Below are 18,863 nucleotides of genomic sequence, written 5' to 3'. Positions count from 1 at the left end.
ATCACGAAGCACTCTAGTTCACCCATCTTATTATTTAGACTTCTAGCATTTGTGTACAAGCACTTTAAAAACTTGTCAATGTTTATTTGTCTGCCCTTTTCTGATGCGTCCAATCTGGCTCTTACATTATCCTTTTCCATCCTCTGTGCCTAACTGTAACCTAGAGAAGTCTGTGTCCGATCCACATGCTCCTCCGCAGCAGTTGGCTTTCCCCCATCTCCTAGTTTAAAAACTGCTCAGCAACCTTTTTAATGTTAAGTGCCAGCAGTCTGGTTCCACTTTGGTTTAGGTGGAGCCCATTCTTCCTGTATAGGCTCCGCCCATCCCAAAAGTTTCCCCAGTTCCTAATGAATCTAAACCCCTCCTCTCTACACTGTCGTCTCATCCACACAGTGAGATTCTGAAGCGCTGCCTGCCTACCTGGCCCTGCGTGTGGAACTGGGAGCATTTCTGAGAACGCCACCATAGAGGTCCTGGATTGCAGTCTCTTCCCTAGCAGCCTAAATTGGCCTCCACGACATGTCTCCTACCCTTCTCTATGTCATCGGTACCTACATGTACCACGACCACCGGCTCGTCCCCAGCACTACACAGAGGTCTATGCAGATGCCTTGAGAGAGCTGCAACCTTCGGACCAGGCAGGCAAGTCACCATATGGTTCTCCTCCCATTACTAACACCTGCTGTTTCCTAGTGACTCGAGTTCTCTCCCCTGGAGAGGTAACCTCAGTGTGAGAGGCAACCCCAGCACCATCTGGAAGGAGGGTCCCAACTATGGGAAGGTTTTCCTCTGTTTCCCTGCGCCTTTCATCCTCCTCAACAGCACAGGGCTGTCTGACAATTCTACAGTGTCCTGGAAAGCCTCATCAACATACCTCTCTGCCTCCCTTAGCTCCTGCAGTTCCGCCACCCTGGCCTCCAAAGCCCAGGAGCTCCTTGCACTGAATCCACACAGACACCACCTACCCACAGGGCAGGTACTCATATCTGCTGGGCTTCTGCCTGCATGGTCTCCTAGTCACTGACATGGTTTTGTTTCAAGCGTGATGTCTTAAGCAACAGCAAGGGGCCCTTGCCCCTTCCAAACTCCCTGTTAGCAGCCCCATGTCACTTGTGCACTGCTACATATAGCCCTGGCCTGCTGGGGTAGCCACACCCACTGATGAAGGCTCAGCCAATCAACAGAGGCTTCTAGTTTTCATGCTTTCCCTTGAAGCTCACAGCTTCCACCTGGCAGCCATGGTCCTTCAACCAACCAACCAATCAGATGGACAGACAAGCTCAGCACATGCTGAATAACCCCCAAACACAAAGGCCCGTGCATTATTCAGAAACGGTATTGGCAGTAACGAAGGGGGGTGGGGAGGTGTCAACAGCGTGTTGTAGGAATAGATTCAAAAGCATACGAAGGCTTTTCCCCTTCACTGGCATGGGCACTCATAGAACATAATTCCCTGCTCAGCTCTCACCTCTGCAAACAAAACATACTTGCCTGGTTTCTTGGCAGATTAAATTCAAACCCCGAATCATTTAATTGGGTTGGATTATGGCATGGAAAGATCTTTCATTTCTGGTTCAGAAATAACTAACTTTATAAGAACGGTCGTAGTGGATCAGACCAAAGGTCCATCTAGCCCAGTATCTGTCTACTGACAGTGGCCAATGCCAGGTGCCCCAGAGGGAGTGAAGCTAACAGGCAAGTGATCTCTCTCCAGCCTCTGACAAACAGAGGCTAGGGACACCATTCTTTACCCTTCCTGGCTAATAGCCATTTATGGACTTAACCTCCATGAATTTATCCAGTTCCCTTTTAAACACTGTTATAGTCCTAGCCTTCACAACCTTCTCAAGGCAAGGAGTTCCACAGGTTGATTGTGCGCTGTGTGAAGAGGAACTTCCTTTTGTTTGTTTTAAATCTGCTGCCTATTAATTTCATTTCCGGTATCTGTGACCCCTGTTCTGTATTATTTACTTATTCCAATAACTTTTCCTATTCCCATTTTCTCCACACACTCATGATTTATAATATACCGCTATATTCCCCTCTAGTCTTGCCTCTTTTACCCAAGCTGAAAGACGTCCTACCTCTTTAATCTCTCCTCATTTAGTTGCCCTTTCTAGTGCAGTATACTTTTTTGAAGGGAGGTAGAACCCCATCTGTCCACGTGATTCAGCGATGTGGGGCACCATTGATTTATATTAGGGCACTACAATAGTTGTCAGTCTTATTCTCATATCCTCTTTTTAATGAATTCTAAATCGCGTTTACGTTTTGACTGCCTACTACCCACTCGCGATCGGAGCATCTTCATGAGAAACTACCATGACGACTCCAAGATCTTGTTCCTGACTCGCTAGTGAAAATTAGCCCCTCATCATATTGTATGTATAGTCTGGGTATTTTTTCCGCATATGCTGCATTAACTTTCATTTATCCACATTAAATTTTGTTTGCCAAATCATTATTTTGTGACATACTCTTCTTGAAGTTCGTTCACAGTTCTGCTTTGGTCTTACACTCCACTTGACAGTTTAGTTATCATCTGCAAACTTTGCCACCTCACTTTCTGACCCTTTCTCCAGATCAATTGTATGAAGTAAACTTGAATAGGATGGTCGCTACGGACTGGACCCTCTAGGGAACACCACTAGTTACCCCTCTCCTCTAAATTACCATAATTCTACCCTTGTTCCTGCTTCTTTTAAACCAGTTCTCAAGTCCATGAAGGACCTTCCCTTTTATCCCCAGACAAGCTATAATCTTACCATCAGAGCCCTTTTGTGCTGAGCGGACCTTGTCAAAGGTCCTTTCTGAAAATCTATGTCCACTGGATCCCCCTTGTCCACATGTTTGTTGACCCCTTCAAAGAACTCTAATAGATTAGTAAGACATGATTTCCCTTTACAGAAACCATGTGGACTATTGCTCAACAGTTTGTTTTTCTATGTGTCTGACAATTTTATTCTTAACTATTGTTTTGACTAATTTGCCCGGTACTGATGTTAGACTTACTGGTCTGTAATTGCCAGGATCACCTCTAGAGCCCTTTTTAAATATTAGTGTTACATTAGCTAACTTCCAGTCACTGGGTACTGAAGCTGATTTAAAAGGACAGTTTACAAACTTTCCAGCAGCTGTTTGCTATGGGTGCTGATGCTGTCGGGAAGCCATTCTCTAGCAGCCTGAGGATAACATTCAGCTGCAGCTATAGGATATGAAAGAGCCCAAGTAATGATTTCTGACCTGCCCTGGTCTTGAAATAAGAGTGGATCGTGTCCTGGCACGGTGGGTTTTCGCTTCTCTGCATGTCTCTGATCTACACTGCTGCAACATCAGCCCTTCCTGACCAGGCCCCCTCTCCTCTCTCGAGGCTAAGCACTAGTGCCTAAAAAAGGAGGCAGGTAAAGGAGGAACAATTCACTGCTCCTGTAGCACTTACTAGGGGTTGTTATCCTGGTAATTGTGGATATTGACAGCCGCTGTGATCCCACAGATGATGAGGGGGATCCCGCCAGCAATCAGATAGAATCTGTAACATGAACAAAGCCATGGTTACCCTGCTGCCCCCAGGGAATGTAATCATTTTGGACTGTGCCTGTTTGCAGGTGTTACTCCCTTTATTCCAGCTAGAATTACAGTGCAGGCTGCCTAATCGTTCTCGGCCCTGTCAATTGCTTGTAACTTTCTAAATCTCTTGTCCCAGGGGCTGAACAACTCTGGCTCTGCCATCTTTGAGATGGAGGATATTGGGAGAGAACTACACTTTCCCTCAATTTAAGCTTTCTAGCCCCCACCCTGTTGTCACTATTACTATTGTTTTTTTAAATGGTGCCACCTCTTTGTAAGGAGAGGAAATTGCCCAGCCTGAGAAGCAATAAAAATGGGCTTGAAAAGAAGAGTCTGTATTAGGAAACACTAAGCACATGGATACTTTTCAAGGAAAGACAGCTGCAATGCATGTCACAATTGAAAACCTCTTGCTTAAGTGCTCTGATGCTAGCTGCTGGGCAGTGAATGAGACAGGCTGGGTGCTACTCTCTGTGGCTTTCTCCTGAGCGTGACTCTTGGCAATCGCTTCAAACTAGTAATAGCTGCACCAAAGAGCAATATCTGTACCGTAGCATGGGCCGAGGGGCTGGCTGGGGCACGTCTCCTTCCTGCTGCTGCGGCGCCTTCCACGTCACCTCCTTGTAGATGACTCTGGCCTTCACTGCCATCCACAGAAGAGTGGATAAGGAGGAGTAGTGCAAAATGATGCCAACCTACAGGGCCAGAGGTTACAAAGCAGTCAGGTCAGTGGGCGTAGGTGTGCATATTCCTGCTAGGAGTTGTTAGATTCAGGCACTAATAAATTACTGTTATAATGGCTGGCTGTGGTGAATGCTGGGGGGAACTTTGACCTGCTCTGCTAAATGCATTGCAGCGGCTGCTGCTGCTTTTTTTTCTCTTGCATCTGTGTTTCTAATGTACTTGGCCCCAGAGGAAGCAATCACCTCTGCCCAGACCTGAAGCGCTTTCTGAGGAGGATCTCTCTGCATTTCCTGGTGGGGGTCTCTCGGCCATGGATGCTGCCAGTTGTGACACACAGGGTAGTGGTCTGTCATGGGCTCAACACTTTGAACACAAGTCTGCTTTCCCTAGGACTGTCTAAAGCTGGTCTGTACTTACTGCTTGGCAGACAATCATGTAGTTGGTCAGAGTGATGCCTCCCGCAAACACAGCAGATGTCATGGCGATGTAGAAACAGAGGTTAAGCAGCATGTGCCAGCACTTCCGGGAGATATGAATGGTGCTGAAAGAGAGGCGCGCAGCAGTGCTGATTAGCTGCTGTCTTGGAGGGGTTAAATTCACCACTACCATGCTGTGTGTTCTGAAAGTCCCTTCTAGCAAACAGGTACTGCACATGCTACTACTTGGGCAGGGTTGTAGCCTTCCCAAGGACTGAGCATTTACCTGAATTATAATAGTCTTAGGTACCTTAGACGTCCTCAGAGAGGAGTCAGTAACAGCAACCGTGTACCCAGTAATCCTGGAATAGTTGCTGTGAGAGAAGCTCTCTGTCCTTTGGAATTGTTTTACTAAGACTGTCAGAGGGTCATTTACATCTTTAAGCATGCACACAACTATTTTGAGCTGTAATTTTTAGGAGAAAAGCTAATAGCTGGACTCCCACCTCTTGAACTCTGCACATACAGATGGCTCAGAGAATGCCTGTGCATTTGCTCTGGTGTCAGGAAAAACTCCAGACTTTACATGTGAGGCTTTTTACAAGTCAAGCCGTGATGCTAGTGTGTTAATATTGAAGAAAACACACCGTTTAAAATAAACAAACGATTATTGATAAACAAGGTTTAATGCTGTAACTTTAAATAACTTTCTTTTCATTACAGTGATGTAAACGTTCAGGGTTTATTAAAACACGTGTTTTGTAATATTTAAGTAATTCTGCTGCTAAATACCAGTGCTATTACTTGAATTAAACCATGCCGGATTACTTAACCTGCAAGGGGTTAGCAAGAAATATAAAGGGTAAATGGTGTGGCTCTCCAGTGGCTGATTGGTTTGGGCTTTATTGTAGGAAACTGGAGGCAAGGGAGTCTGAAGGATTTTAAGCACCCCCAAGAGGAGAGTGTGCTGATTCCTGAGAGGATGAAAAACAGACCAAGAAGAGAACGGGGAACTCGCCCACCAGCTAGGGTGGCAGGGTGATGGGTAACAGTATGGACATCAGTGCAGCTTGCCCATTTCTACTCTGCTTTTAGGAACACTACGCACCTCTAGGGACTCGACTTTTCTATCCTACTTGTAGGTGTATTCTACAGATGGAAGGAGCACCTCAGGGTTCCCCCTTGCGCTGGACACTCTACATCAGGGGCCAGACTGTCCCTGGTTCTGCCAACTTACTGAAGTCAAGAGTGGGAGAAAGGATTGTTGTAAAATAGGGAATCAAATTCATCCTAAGACTGGCCCCTGAAATCTGGTTTGCATAAGGAAAATGTGCTCCAGTCTATAAACCAATTCTGGTCCTGGAGACCAACTGAACTATAGTGAAGCAGTCAAACCCATTTGCAGTAACTACAGCATTTATAGTTAAGGCTACCATTTTTCATGGCAGAGCTGCAGGAAAACAGGGCATGGCCTGGGGATTGGACAGTGCCTCTCAGGTTTGGCATATCCACCTCTGTCTCCATGTAGGAGGGATGCCCACTCAGTACGGGGGTCCTGTGGTCCCATTGCCACTCAGGTTTAGTCAGGAGGGGATCAAATTAACGATTACCAAGCACAACCTGTTCTCCATACCAAAATCAGTTAGCTAGACCAGTAAGTGTCTGCTTTCCCGGCTCTCTGATGACCTTGTTCTCAGTGGGTGGTGGTAAGGGTTATACCATATGGACCCTTAGTTTGATTTTTAAAATAGGATTGCTGAGTCCGTCGTCTGGGTCTGTGGTGTGAGCACTCTGCTGTGGAAAGATGACTGCTGTGTGCATTACTGTGCAATGGGGAACAATAAAGAAGGATTTGTTCGACTGACTCTGGTGTCCTCTGTCAGGAAACAGGAGCCCAGGGGGTTCTCGCTCCACTAAAAACACCTTGGAACAAAGTCTCCTAAAGATCGATTTGACAGGAAGTGCTTTATGCCCTGCTGTGGCTGCTGGCTAGTGCCTCAGTGAGTCTGAAAAAAAATCCAAGCTGGTAGACAGATCTCTCATTCCTCCAGCTGCCACTGTCTATGGCCAAGGGCTGGGGGTATTTATCTACCTTTCAGCCCCAAACCACTGAAGTGCAGCCACCTCTGAGGTGAAAGTGGCAGCTGGTTAACAGAGTACAGCACCACATTCCCGCTGCAGCCCCAGCTCACCTGTGGTTGATAATGTAAGTGATGATGGTGGTGAACAAGCACAGCAGCAGGAGGGCAGTGCAGGTGTAAAGAACAGGATGCAGAACCTCAGCTGGGCCTGCTGCCTCACTGGGGAAATTGCTGAGTTCCTAGTTACAAAAACAAAATTAGTTTCACATCTACATCTGGCTCCACCCAGCAGAGGGGTTACAGGGCTGCTTGTAAGCTGGCTATGTCAAGACTGCCATGCCAGGGCCTCTGGAGATTGCCTCAGCCCACATCCTGTGCATGAGCAGACAATGACGGTTATGATCCCCTCTGCCACCTGGGACCATTCCCCTTCCTTGCAGGCCAGCTGGAAGGGGTGAGGGGGAGCTAGTGAACAGGAGTGGCTAATGGGAGTTTGATGAGGGAGTTTAAGTGCAAAGAATGTTAGGTGTATCTAGCCCCTGTAAAGGTCAAAACACCGCTTGATAAAAACAAAGCATCAACAAGGGAACAAGCTTTGGGAGTAAAAAGAGAACACAAGTAGAAGTCCAGCAACAGAGTGGGGGGCCACCCACTTTATTGCACCCAATGCAGCATGTATGATTACTTGCCCTATGGGCAGGTGGCGTATGTGTGCATTCGGTGCAAACTGCTCCTGGCCCTCAGAGAGGGTGTACGAGCTTTGGAAACCAGGGTGGCTGAGCTGGAGGAGACAGAGGGGGACATAGATGAGACTGTCTGGGACACAGTAGAATGGTCCCACCCCTGGTCTGACAGCCTCTGTGCTCTTGAGGAGGATGAGAGTCTCAGGGAAGGAGACCATCCAACTGGAGCAGAGGGAAACGTTCCCTTAGTTGGGACCCTCCTCCCAGATGACGTTGTGGTATCCTTTCCTTTCACACTGAGGATACCTATCTGGGGGAGGGAACTCCACTTATTAGGAAGAGACAGGTAGTAGTAATAGGCAGTTCGATCATTAGAAACATGGCTGGGTTTGCAATGACTGGGAGAACCACATGGTGACTTGCCTGCCTGGTGTGAAGGTTGCGGATCTCTTGAGACATGTGGATGGGCTTATGTGTAGTGCTGGGGAGAAGCTGGTGGTTGTGGAACCTGTAGGTACTGATGACATGGGGAAGGGGAGAGGTCCTGGAGGCCAAATTTAGGTTGCTAGGTCAGAGATTGAAGTCCAGGACCTCCATGGTATCATTTTCTGAAATGCTTCCAGTTCCATGCACAGGGCCAGTTAGACAAGCAGAACTGCAGGGTCTCAATGCATGGATGAGATGATGATGTAGGGAGGAGGGGTTTATATTTTTAGGAACCAGGGAAGCTTTTGGGAGCGGGGGAGCCTATACAGGAAGGATGGGGTCTACCTAAACCAAATTGCTGGCGCTTAGTTTAAAAACTGTTCTACCACCTTTTTAATTTTAAGGGCTAGGGGAAGGCCAACGGGTGCAGAGGACCATGTGGTTTGGACATCCCTTAGGGGAGGATCTATAACTGGAGATTCCCTATGTCCTAATAAGGAGGAGAGGATGGAAAATGATAAAATACAGGGAGGATTTGATGAGAAACAGTCAAATAAAAAAAACAGTTCCATTCAATTACATCATGCAGTAGGGGACAGCCAAAAAGTGACAAGTTTTTAAAGTCCTTATATACCAATGCTAGAAGTCTAAGATGGGTGAACTAGAGTGCTTAGAATTAAATGAAGATATCGATATAACAGGCATCATAGAAACCTGGTGGAATGAGGATAATCAATGGGACACAGTAATACCAGGGTACAAAATATATGGGAAGGACAGAACAGGTCATGCTGGTGCAGGAGTAGTACTGTATGTGAAAGAAAGTGTAGAATCGAATGAAGTAAAAATCTTAAATGAACCAAATTTTACCATAGAATCTCTATGGATAGTATTTCTATGCTTGAAAAAAAGACAGTTACTCACCTTTGTAACTGTTGTTCTTTGAGATGTGTTGCTCATATCCATTCCAGTTAGCTGTGCGCGCGCTGCGTGCACATTCGTCAGAAGATTTTTACCCTAGCAACATTCGGTGGGTCGGCAGGGTGCCCCCTGGATTGGGGGAAGTTGGCGCCGCTATGGTGCCGGATTATAATTAACCCCTTCTGCCGACCCAGCAACCGCCCCTTTCCCCAGTTTGATGCCTTTCTTGCCCGGAAACTACTCCGCAGAGGGAACCGAGGGGTCAGCCGATTTTGGACTAGATAAGGGTGCACGCAACAACATCTCGAGAACAACATTTACAAAGAAAGGTGAGTAACCGTCTTCTCTGATGGTCATCGATATGCTTCTCTCATCTATACCATTCCCTGTATGGATTACCCAATGGACTGTAGTGTAACGAAGGACTAATGGGGTGGGTGTCCGAGTTAGTAATCCCCTTATGGCCTCATGAAATGTTTTTTAAAACTGCTGAGCCAAAGGGGCTTCGAGCGAACCAGCCCTTTTATTCTCTTTGACTTAGTGAACCAGGAGGGCCATTAAAACCTGCGGAAAGCGAAGGTGTGAGGACCCTTTGAGGCCTACGTTGGTACTGTCGGCGGGCAATTAAGATCTTACATGGGTGAGGTTGCATTAAACGGAAAAGGAATCCAGCAACTGGACGGCAACATGAAAGCCCCTGCTGCTGATCAGCGCACCATGTAGAAGCATCCGGTGACGTCCCTGTCGGTCGAGGGAAATTGTGAGAACAAATTTCACCCTCCAAACAACCCTCCATGCGGGTGCGTGAAAAAGCCCAAGGATTGCCGACTGTGTCACTATTCATCAGCCCAAAGATGAGATTCCCTTTGGAGAGGAAACAAGTAGGCCTTTCCTTCAGCTCGGAGGAAATGTTTGCAGGACGATGTCTTATTCTCTCACAATAGGTTTTGTTGCACGCGACCCTCAAAGCATTAAATGCGAATGAAGAAACCACCCTCTTGAAACCTAGACGTCTAGTTAGCGAAAGTATTTCTGCTAATTTGGTCAAACGCCAACCCCATCGCAAGATGAGGAACCATACGTGTGATAAACTGTCACAGAAGGACGAAAACCCATACCTAGGTGATGACCAGCCAGCTGCTGGCGTCTGTTCGTAACCTGCACTGTCTTTTGTACATAACGTATTGGCGGAACCGACCATAACAGCCCGTGAGCTCGAAGACTTCGTCTGGCATAATGTTACACTGAGGGAAAGCGGCTACTTCCATAAGGACTAGGGTCCTAATCTAACTGGTAGAAATTTTCAGACAATCGCTCGAGTATCTGAGTTCACTTAACGGGTCGATAATTATTCGGAGAGAGACGATAAGTTCTTTTGGTTCATATATTACTCCCAGCGTAGTGCATATATTGGTTCCTTCAGGTGCGTTAAAGGAGCAGATCGCCTCATCATAATGGTCCCTATATCAGTGAAAATGTCCTCTTATGCCTGTTATTCCTAGATCTCCTTTAACACGAATTTCACTTATCTCCATTTCATTCTTCCATCCCTGATAGCCAATCAATAGTGCCCGTCCCCCGGCAGCTTAATGTCTTGCTGATGAGGGATGCGCTGCAAATGCGCCTTGCAAACCTGGAGAAACCTAAATTCTTGAGTTGACTATGATCTAGACCACGATGCTATCCCCCACACCTTTCCCCATAGCTCCTCTTTGTGGAATGGATAAGTGTTAGGTAATTAGGTATTGCCCTGCCAAGATTTATTATCCTGCATTACCGTCTGCGAATGACATCTGCTAGGTTGCCTAAGCTGTTGCATGCTTTAGGTTTAGTTCCAATAATGTAAGAGGATCAACCTCAGCACGGTGCTGCAGATCGTATGTAACAGTTCATTGAAGACAGGGTATTCTAGTTGAAAGATTGCAACACTATGGCCTGGTGTATAAATTGGTTGTCCTTGCTCCTGATTTGTCCTCCAACTCTAATTGTCCACGTGATATACGTAATAACGCTCCACCTTCGGCTCGAGGGTCTCTGTAGTACTGCTGTTTACCAGGTGGAGAGAGAATAGATTCTTTCCGCTGCTCCTATGATTTCGATACACAGTGAGCCAAGCCACACCATGACGGTTCAAAAGTTGAAGAGACTGCAAAGTACTTTCACGCCCCGGCGAAAAGCCTCGAGCCCAGTCTGAGATGGTCATGAGTGTCTGGGGTGTGAAGAGGTAATAGAAGTTGGATTAGTGTTTTTCAATGTGTTTAGTAATCAGACAAATTGTGTAGCTATTATGGACAGGCAGTCTGTCATAAGTATAAAGGGTTAACCGGAAGCATGTCCAAGCTACCTGGGTGCGTCATCAAGTGCCGTCGTGGCCCACTGAACCACGCGGGGACCCAAATTAAGTGGAGGCCAACCAAGTTTAGCCATTTGATTCCAGCGACGCTCTCAGACGGCCTGCTCCCCTCTGTCGATGTAGGTTGTGTGTACGCGCTCAGTTGACCTCACATTTTTGAATGGTGTTCCTCCTGGTTATGCTCGGGATGTCCGAGGGGGCACGACGCGCCGGTGGGAAGGTATACACTAAAGAACTCGTCTCTGAAGCCACTGCCCACTCGGCCTTGATTTTGACGGACAAGTCATTCTGTGGAAAGAAAATCGGGCCCGGGGTAAGACCCAAAAGCTCCCTTAGTGAAGTAGTTATAGTCATATGCTCATTATAACCTTTGCGAAATGTTTGTGGTTTTCTTTGCTTCAATTTGGCCGGGTAAGCCGAAATCGTGTTTTAGCCTGTGTCCAAAGGTAATTGTGGGAAAAAAATGCCCACTCTGGCATACAGCCATTGCCCTGATTTCCACATGTTCAGGCAGACGTGTGCTTTGAGTGCATGCACGTCGAGAGACAGGAAGACCGGAGGAAATACTTGTCAGTCGTCTGCGCGGCATAGGGGAATATCCATGATGGATGCTCGACCAGAACCTCACTCGTGAGTTAGCATCTGATGGCCAAATCTTAGTTCCCATTGTAGATTGGTAATGCCACCTGCCTTGGACGAAGACAAGTGGCAGCCCACCCTTGTGTTCAACCTCCCTTCCAATAGCCTAGGGTAGTATGCTGATGGCCGGTTGGTGCTGGCGGTAAACACTTGAGACGCCACCCCGCAGCTGCTGACTGAACCCCTGCACGCCAGAGACTGCTTCTTTCATTGACATAGCATATTGGAAACGCCAGCGCCGAGGAAAAAAGACCAAAGGCAGCTCAGACGATTGCGTGTTCGGAGGATTGGCCGGAGCACTTGAGTGCTCAACTTCCGGGGTTTGGGGTCGGCGCCTCAGCCAGCCAAGGTAGGGAATGGAACGCGAGAACTTCATTCCCGGTCTCCTGGATATAATGCCCAAGGAGACACCTAGCTGAGTGGCTGGGTGTAGCTGCGCGCACCGAGGAGCTCAGCACTCCGTGGCTGACCGCCCACACCAGGAGGCATGATCGCAGCTGAGGCGATGGACCCAGTCTTAGATACCGCCGTTGGGATAGTGTTGGCAGAGCTCAGGGGTGTTTTTTTCCACACACCTGGAAGGGCCGAAGTGCGCGCTGTAGAAGTGCCGGAGCCATACCAGAGACAATTTGTACTTTTTTTCTGTCTATTGAGCTTTCTTTAACCCTCTGATGATTTCCCCCCACCCCTTGTTAAAAGTCGGGGAATAGGAATTGGTGGAGTATACATAATGGTCATTCGCCAGGACCAGGGCCAGTCGGTTGTGGGTGGGGGTACCCCATGAGCTGGGTGGGGAAAAGCGTGAATTGTCCTGTGGTATAGAAATTCAAACGGCGTATCTGCAAAGTTTGAGCAATCGGGAGTCATGACCAGGTGCAGTAGTCCTTTCCCAACGTGCTGCCCTGGGGGGTGTACACAAAGGAAGCCTTCTAGCGAGGGCAGGCCATGGACCCGGAGAGACCGAGACAAGAGTGCGGACGAGGTCAACTTGTTTTATGATCCAAGGAGGTCTATGTCGCTCTTGTCTCTCCTCTTTCCGTGGTGTGTGGTCCTCTGGGAGGTTCGGTTGAGGAGGAGCAGAGAACTCTTCCGGCCTGGTCCACACGATCGCGCGCTGCGACTTGTCTCGGCTCTCCGTGGTCCATGGCGGTGTCGCTGCTACGAATTGTGTTAGACCTCCCCAAACACAAGCATTAAAGTCTCCTTGCATCTGTCATCTGCGCTCAAGTCTGCTTCTAAGAAATCTTGGTCGAGCTGACCGCCGTGACACAAGTGCCCGAATGCGTACAAATCCCGATTCCTCCTCTCTGGGAGCATCCCTAGGCTTCTCTTGGCACCGTTAAAGGGAATTTTGCAGCTTAGATCGTCCCCTCGTGGTGGGGCGAGGATTGCAGTCCCCCCCTATGTCACCAGGCCCCCAGCTCGCCTCGGAGCGGTGTTGCCTCTGCAACTGCGACTGATGCGTCATCTCTCGGCCTACAGTCCATCCTTCTCTCAGGTAATCCTAATCGAGCTTTAAAGACCTTTGTAGTGTCTTCTCAGGATGAAGTGGCGTCCACATCAAATGTATCCAAAATATGTAGAGCTCGAGCTAGACCCTGGACGTGCCAGTTCTAGCAGCATAGGCTTCCCGTTATTGTCAATTTGTTGGCCAGTGTCTACCCCACTCCAGTGTTGCCTGCTGACTGTACAATTTGAGTGGATGTTTTCAGCGAACTATCCACAATGACTCAAGATCTCTTCTTGGTAGTGGTAACCGCTAATTTAGACTTCATACTGTTATATGCTATTGAGTTATTGATGTTTTCAATGTTAGCATTGTATGCTTGCATTTTACAACCGAAGCAAAGAATCATTAGTATTAGTTTTCTGTAACACATGGCCTGTCATCCTTGAGTGCTCCTTCGCTCTCGATCGTCCAATGGCCCCACTGATCTATTGAGCAAGCTTCCTTGGCTTCTGATGATATTTAAAAAAACTTGCTACTTACTTTGGCTAGCTGTATCCTTCAAATTCTTTTTTGGTCTTTCAATTATAAGTTTATCTATCACTTCAGTTTGTCTAGAGTTTATCTCTCTTTCTTCTATTATATCCATCATTATGGAGGTTTCTCTCTCCACCCAATGTTTAATAGGAGCCTTTTTGCTCTCACCGCTTCTTTTCTTTACCTCCTCATTGTTGTTTAACCACGGTGGCTCTTTTTTGGATCTCCTTACTTGTTTTTTAATTTTGTGGTAGAGATTCTAAGTGAGCTTGTATTTGTGTGGGTTTTTCTTTAAAGTTTCCATGCAGCTTTGCAAGGGACTTCACTTTTTGTCTGAACCTTCTTAATTTCTGTTTCAACGAACCTCCTCATTTTTTTGTAGTTCCCTTTTCTGAAATTAAATGCACGTGTTGACGCTTGTGGGTTTTCCATCCAGCAACGTGAATGTTAAATGTATATATTATGTATAATTACCAAGAAGAAGGTCCAGCTATACCTGTCACCCTTGGACCTGATCCTCGTGCTGCACTTCAGAACTCAAAATTCAAAGATTGCCTCTCCTCTTCGTGATTTCTGGACCAGCCATGCTCAAGAGAACTGTCATTTACTGGTGTCAAGAAAACTTCTCATCTCCAGCATCTCTATTCTGAGTGTGATCGTGTGCCCTGGTCATATGGGGCACTCCGTTGAACTCCCCACTTATTATTATTGCACCCTTTTTTTATTTTAATACCTCTCTAGATCTCCCTGAGCATTTCATTCACTATCACATCCTAGTCAGGTGATCTTGTTCAATATCCCTAACTGCATATATTTCTTATTCTTCTTCGAGTGCTTGCTCATATCCATTCAGTTAGGGCGCGCGCGCCGCGATATCACATTCGTCGGAAGATTTTTTACCCCTAACCAACATCGTCGGTGGCCCCCCTTTTTGGAGTCGGCGCGACTCTAACCTGGATGGCGCGCTGGAACTGAATTGGTTTATTACACCTGGTTTTTATCTCAAATCCGCCGTCCCTGGGTTCCTCCTTTAGTGTGCCAAATATAACACTCTGACTCACCCTTGCCCGCTCTTGTTATGGCCCGTGGGTACTTGGAAACAGTGGAGCGATGCTTAGCTTGACCTCCGCTTCCTAGGCTACTCGTAGTTCTGTTGTAGCTATATAGTTTAATCCTTCCTATTATATAGATTATAGTTAAGTGTGTCATTATTTTCTTTACTATGCATAGTTAGTTTAGTAATAGTTAGCGGGGTTTGGAGATGAGTGCCCTTCCCCGCAACTGTGCGGCGCGACGGTGCCCATGCCCGGTTCACCTGGTACTTAGAAATTAACCGTGACACTTGCCACGAACTCAGGCCGTTTGCTTAGACAAGGAGATCCTACACCGCACTCTCTGATCTACTGATGCCTCAGGACTCGCATTTCACCAGCTAAGTGCCCCCATCTGCAAGGCATTTAAGCGAGAACAAATGGTAGCGGCATTTCATATTTCCACCTCCACTTCTGTCACCGGAGCGCTAGCGACATATCGGCGCGACAAAGCGCCCTCCTCGGCACCGGACTTTCGCCACCGGCACTGACAGGCTGTTAGGCACCGGAAGTACGACTGCTGCACCGCTCCCACTCTCTCGAGTTGAGAAGCCCACGACCTCCTGCCATGCCCGAGTCCCGGCACGCTGCCCCTTGAGCTCCGTGCCTTGGATGGACTAGCCAGTCATAGCTGCTCTGTGCAACTGCACCGCAGCCAGAGTAGCTCGTTAAGCATTCCGCATCCTGCGCCCATACACTGCTGAGGCACTGAGGACCGGCAGCCGTGCACCTTGGATTCCGGGTCCGCCGGGCTGTCGAATCCAGTGCTTGCTCTGCTCCGTGCATCCGCGCCGTGTGTTGGAGCTCCTGCTGCGCTTCTCGTGCCAGACTGCACGCGCCAGCAAGGAGCTCTTATCTAGATCAGATCGCCCGGCACCGCGACGACTGGTGAGGCCTGGCGATGTCAGCACCATTGATCCCGGTCACAAGGTGCCGGATCCGCGTCCGTGACTATGTTTCCTGCGCTGGCTGTAAGTCCGACGACTGTAGGTTCCGTATGCCTTACTGTCCCTCCACTGCCGAGACATTTCGCCAACGGCGAGGTTGATCTTCATCCTGACAATCAGAGTTGATGGTGCCTGAACGCATCCACGGCCACCCCACCCTCTCTCCTCCAGCACCCGTGCGGGTAATATCAGTCTTTGCGAAGCCACCTTGATACGACCATCCTCTGTCAGCGCAGCAGAGGCCGCACCTGTTCATGGATCATAAGGTATCCCGCAGACGCTCCAAGTCCGTCGTCGCTCCCTCTCGACGGCCCTTGCAGTTCCCGATGCGTTTCTCCTCGTGGCACCGGTCGCACTCGCGCACAGGTTGGTGTCCGGTTCACCGACCCCGCTAATCTCTGCACTTGTTTGTTCTAGGCTCCCAGCACCGCGTCACAAGGGCACTGTGACTCCGTAGCCGCTCCCAACCTTCGAGTCTCAGCGTCGACCTCCGTCACCGCTCTGGTCCGCGAGGTCCGGATCTCGTTCCAGCTATCGGTGTTTTGTATAGTGTACTTATGTCAGTGTTCTAGATGCGTTGTCGTCGCTATGTGCCGACGGACGATCCCAAGGCCTGTAGGGAAGTTGGATGGACGGGCTAGGGCAGGCTCTCCCTCTTTGTTTGATTGTTAATAGGTAACCCTGGTGAGGAGGACGGCGTTATCGGGGGCTGGCGCTCACATATATCCTGCACCTGAGAGCCTCCCCCCCCCACCCCCGCGGGGCGCTTGCCGTCAGCCTGGGCACAGGGGTGGGGAGGCGCCAGCTGCTCTCGGTGCAGCCCGCTGCTTGCACGAGTCATTTGCCCCCTGCACTGCGCAGCTCCTTCCATGCTGGGCTTGCTCGCCGCAACAGATGCTCTGCTCTCCGTGCCTTCCGGGCAATGCTGGATCCTCCCTGCGAGCTGCTGCAGCACCAGCCAGAAAAGCCATATGGGGATTGCGGTGGGCACTGGTCGGATGAACTTTGTGGTTAGGGTCCTGGTTGTGCTGTGCACCTCCAGGGAGTTCAGGGGCGGAAGCAGGAACACTCGGTCTGGGAGTGAGCCCTGGGCAACATTGGCCCCGGCTCTCGGAGTGCCCCTCAAACTAGGTGCAGGAGGGAAAGTTGAAATGTTGCCTAAGCGAGCGTAGTTTGCACCCCCTGCCCAGGGGTACATGCACCCGCTATAGAACCACTTCACTAAAATGATAGATCTGCTTTTAATTTAATTCTCAAATGAGTTCTTAAACATTTTAAAAAACTGTTATTCACATACCACAATTAGTTTATAGACTTAAGAAAGAACCTGCAAAAACATTTAATGTATACTCCTGGCACGCAAAACTAAATAGAGTGAAATAATGAAGAACTTCAGCACAGCACTTCTGAAAGTTTGCTGACCCCAAAGGCTCTAGGGTTGTTTTATTTCATGTAAACTTGACTTTTACTTTTCAAACCACCTCACATTTTTTCCTGTTAGTTTTAATATGAACTGGGAATTCATGATTCTCAGAGTGCAATAGTTGGGTTCAGAAGAGTGGAAAAAAGCAGCTCCCTTGTCGTAAGTGTGACATCTGTCGCCACCATCTGTTACCTCAAAGTAAAGAAAAGGAAAAAAACCAAACATAGTTATGCTCACTCAATCATTTTTTTAATCTTTCATTTAATGACTTCTGTTGCAACTACGTTAGAACACAAAAAATTCTGCTTATTTAAAGTGACTTAAAGTACAGTATCACTGACTCTTCTTGACTTACCTTCTATATTTAAGAGTTTTTAACAATTACACTAATTTATTTATCCATTTTGAAAAAGACATTAAAAAACCCACGAGTTGCAATGCTGAGTGACCCACAAATTACTTGTGTCATTGAACATCATCAGTGGAAACCACAGTCATTTGCAATGCTATCACATCATGTGAAAGTGAGAGTGAAGTCCCATGCTGTGCTCTTAAGGTTCACAGAACTCCAGTGGAAACAATTGCAATGTACCTTATTCGGTGAACCCTTTTCCATTAGTCTATCTGGTTCTCTATACTTTGACACCTGGACCTCTCCAAATTAGATAGCCTGCGGACGGCCCTTGATCACTTATGATTCCAGGAACCTGTCAGCTTCGCCCGACTGACCATTTGTGGGGCCCAGCCCTGCCTCAGTTTAGCCCCCTTACCAACATTTAACAAAAAGAGTCCTTAAAAGCCTTCTTTTAATTAGTAGTTTTATTTGATTTTGTTTTTAGAGATCGCCCACGCCCAAGAAAGTGCTTAGGTTATGCCTCCTCATTTTACACACAAAAGGCCTAGTTAGGGCGATGAGATCTCCACTTGAAAACGTTGAAAAAAAACTAAAAGTTTCACTAACAAACAGGAAATCAGTTTAGGTTGCACTAATTCATGAAGTTCTTTTTCAGGCAGATCAAATAACAACCATTTGACACTTTCCTTAGTAATCAAAATAATTGAATTTTAAACGTAAGCACATCTTTAATTTTGTGGATCTTCACCTTGAAGTCCCCAATATAAAACCTATACATTAATATTACATAAACAGCAACATGGTGAGTAATATCTTTTATTGGACATCTGTTTGTGAAGAGAAAGCTTTTGACTACAGAGCACTCAGCTAGACCAATGGAACAATACCCCTCTTTTATCCTAGGACACATGGCTACAACAACATTCAATAACTGTCACATGGCATCTCAGCGCAGAATATCTATGCAGAATTATAGTGAGTAGACAAGCTTGTGCATCATTCCTGCCACTGCTTATGCCTGAGCTTGTACGGACCATGTATATTACGAATCTTCTAATATCTAATCACATAGTTTTGTATAGCTGCTGTTATTGCAGTGGAGCCAACTTAAAACAAACTTATGCAACACCTAACCACAAGCATAACCAGGAAAGAACTCTTTTAAACCTTCTAAAGAATAAATAAAAAATCTGTTAAAAGGTAACAGTACTCCTTGCTTTAAAGAAAAGAAAAAAGAATGGTGAACAATTGTCTGTTTAGGGAAAGGGGAAGATCTTTTGAACTCTTTAAAGA

The 18,863-nt window shown here is 47.4% G+C and overlaps 1 protein-coding gene across 1 annotated transcript in view; it reads right to left on the bottom strand.

Moving 5' to 3' along the window:
* ADGRA2 (adhesion G protein-coupled receptor A2) overlaps positions 1-18,863 on the bottom strand; it is a 145,197-nt gene that overhangs the window by 6,347 nt on the left and 119,987 nt on the right. The window contains exons 15-18 of the mRNA XM_032773991.2: positions 6,860-6,987; positions 4,669-4,792; positions 4,117-4,262; positions 3,440-3,529 (exon numbers count right to left, since the gene is read on the bottom strand). Of these exons, the coding sequence (XP_032629882.1) occupies positions 3,440-3,529; positions 4,117-4,262; positions 4,669-4,792; positions 6,860-6,987 (488 nt within the window). The remainder of the gene's footprint in view (positions 1-3,439; positions 3,530-4,116; positions 4,263-4,668; positions 4,793-6,859; positions 6,988-18,863) is intronic.

This window comes from Chelonoidis abingdonii, chromosome 2, assembly GCF_003597395.2.
Source record: "Chelonoidis abingdonii isolate Lonesome George chromosome 2, CheloAbing_2.0, whole genome shotgun sequence".
Taxonomy (NCBI): domain Eukaryota; kingdom Metazoa; phylum Chordata; order Testudines; family Testudinidae; genus Chelonoidis; species Chelonoidis abingdonii.
Note: the sequence above shows the minus strand (reverse complement) of the source record. Positions and strands in the feature narration are given on the sequence as shown.